Here is a 2,500-nt window from a genome sequence, read left to right on the forward strand (position 1 = left end):
CTGTCTAATCCCCTCCCACACAGAGCGGAGAACACGGAGAACGTGGGCTGAGTCAGGATGTGGGTCCAGCTGAATAACAGAAACATCAGACATGTACCGGACAGAGAGGCCAGCCAGTCAACCACGACACAAAACACAGTCAGACTACAGAACACAGTCAGACTCCAGAACACAGTCAAGCTCCAGAACACAGTCAGACTCCAGAACACAGTCAGACTACAGAACACAGTCAGACTACAGAACACAGTCATGCTCCAGAACACAGTCAGACTCCAGAACACAGTCAGACTCCAGAACACAGTCATGCTCCAGAACACAGTCAGACTCCAGAACACAGTCAGACTCCAGAACACAGTCATGCTCCAGAACACAGTCAGACTCCAGAACACTGTCAGACTCCAGAACACAGTCATGCTCCAGAACACAGTCATGCTCCAGAACACAGTCAGACTCCAGAACACAGTCATGCTCCAGAACACAGTCAGACTCCAGAACACAGTCATGCTCCAGAACACAGTCAGACTACAGAACACAGTCATGCTCCAAAACACAGTCAGACTCCAGAACACAGTCAGACTACAGAACACAGTCAGACTACAGAACACAGTCATGCTCCAGAACACAGTCAGACTCCAGAACACAGTCAGACTCCAGAACACAGTCATGCTCCAGAACACAGTCATGCTCAAGAACACAGTCATGCTCCAGAACACAGTCAGACTCCAGAACACAGTCAGACTACAGAACACAGTCATGCTTCAGAACACAGTCAGACTCCAGAACACAGTCAGACTCCAGAACACAGTCAGACTACAGAACACAGTCATGCTCAAGAACACAGTCAGACTACAGAACACAGTCATGCTCCAGAACACAGTCAGACTCCAGAACACAGTCAGACTCCAGAACACAGTCATGCTCCAGAACACAGTCAGACTCCAGAACACAGTCATGCTCCAGAACACAGTCAGACTACAGAACACAGTCAGACTACAGAACACAGTCAGACTCCAGAACACAGTCAGACTCCAGAACACAGTCATGCTCCAGAACACAGTCAGACTACAGAACACAGTCAGACTCCAGAACACAGTCATGCTCCAGAACACAGTCAGACTACAGAACACAGTCATGCTCCAGAACACAGTCAGACTCCAGAACACAGTCAGACTACAGAACACAGTCAGACTCCAGAACACAGTCAGACTACAGAACACAGTCAGACTCCAGAACACAGTCAGGCTCCAGAACACAGTCAGACTCCAGAACACAGTCATGCTCCAGAACACAGTCAGACTCCAGAACACAGTCAGACTCCAGAACACAGTCAGGCTCCAGAACATGCTAGAACCAGATCAGCCCCTCGCTGGGCTGTGAACCCTGATACTGAAAGCCTACTGTAAACACACACAACCCAAAATATGCTAGAAGATAACAGACACACACACACACACACACACACACACTGTGGCCTCTCTCTCGCACACAAACACACACAGTGGCCTCTCTCGCGCACACACACACACACACACACAGTGGCCTCTCTCGCGCACACACACACACACACACACACACAGTGGCCTCTCTCGCGCACACACACACACACACACACACACACACACACACACACACACACACACACAGTGGCCTTGTGAGAAAGAAAAGCTGAAGATAGAGGGGGAAAAGAGGGACAGGATGAGGGGGGGAGGAGTGAGAGCCGGAGAGAGGGAGAAGACAAGCACAAAAGAGGAGGGTCACCACCACTACCCTTCGATAACACAGTAAACAGAGTGAGCAGGACATCCGTGGAGCACCAGAGAGGACCGGAGGTGTCTGGGGGTCTGACCTGTGCGGCTGGCTGGAGCCGTCTGACCTGTGCGGCTGGCTGGAGGCGTCTGACCTGTGCGGCTGGCTGGAGGCGTCTGACCTGTGAGGCTGGCTGGAGCCGTCTGACCTGTGCGGCTGGCTGGAGGCGTCTGACCTGTGAGGCTGGCTGGAGGAGGTGTGCAGCTTCTTGACAACCTCTTCGCTAAAGTCAAAGTGGACCTTTCCCCTGTGACAGGGGGAACACCGGTACATCGCCCCCGACGACAGCCGGCACCATCAAACACCCAACTCTTCAAGCTCACTGACAGACAGCTCCGCAGTCATCGCCACACACACACACACACACAGCTCTCAAACACTCTCACGGATCTAGAGCCTGAAATCGCACAAAGCTTCCATTGTTTTTGAAGAAACAGGCGTCAAACGTGGTCGAAACAGCGCCAGGCAAGCATCGAACACTCGTCAACATCCAGTCGTTTCTCAGTAGTGACCCGTGAGTGGCCCCTTGGAAACTGTCTTAGTATTCTCTCTCTCTCCTTCTCCCTCTGTCTATCTCTCTCTCTCCTTCCCCTTCTCTCTCTCACTCTCTCTCTCACTCTATCACTATCTCTCTTTCTGAGGCACACTCTCTCTTTCTCAGTGTCACTCACTCTCTCTGTCTCTCTCACACACA

The 2,500-nt window shown here is 51.8% G+C and overlaps 1 protein-coding gene across 5 annotated transcripts in view; it reads right to left on the reverse strand.

Annotated features, from left to right (window-relative positions):
- Window positions 1-2,500, reverse strand: part of pde4ba (phosphodiesterase 4B, cAMP-specific a) — a 112,503-nt gene that overhangs the window by 43,364 nt on the left and 66,639 nt on the right. Inside the window, exon 1 of one of the 5 annotated variants that reach the window (XM_084692426.1) lies at window positions 1,847-2,471. The exons of 3 other annotated variants lie outside the window; for them this stretch is intronic. In XM_084692426.1, the coding sequence (XP_084548552.1) occupies window positions 1,847-2,079 (233 nt within the window). In that variant the 5' untranslated portion in view covers window positions 2,080-2,471. Of the gene's footprint in view, window positions 122-1,846; window positions 2,472-2,500 lie in introns of those variants that run through there. One more of the 5 variants, XM_084692427.1, reaches the window with a different exon arrangement.

Source organism: Hypomesus nipponensis, chromosome 26 (assembly GCF_054491055.1).
Source record: "Hypomesus nipponensis isolate SF chromosome 26, ASM5449105v1, whole genome shotgun sequence".
Classification (NCBI taxonomy): Eukaryota; Metazoa; Chordata; class Actinopteri; order Osmeriformes; family Osmeridae; genus Hypomesus; species Hypomesus nipponensis.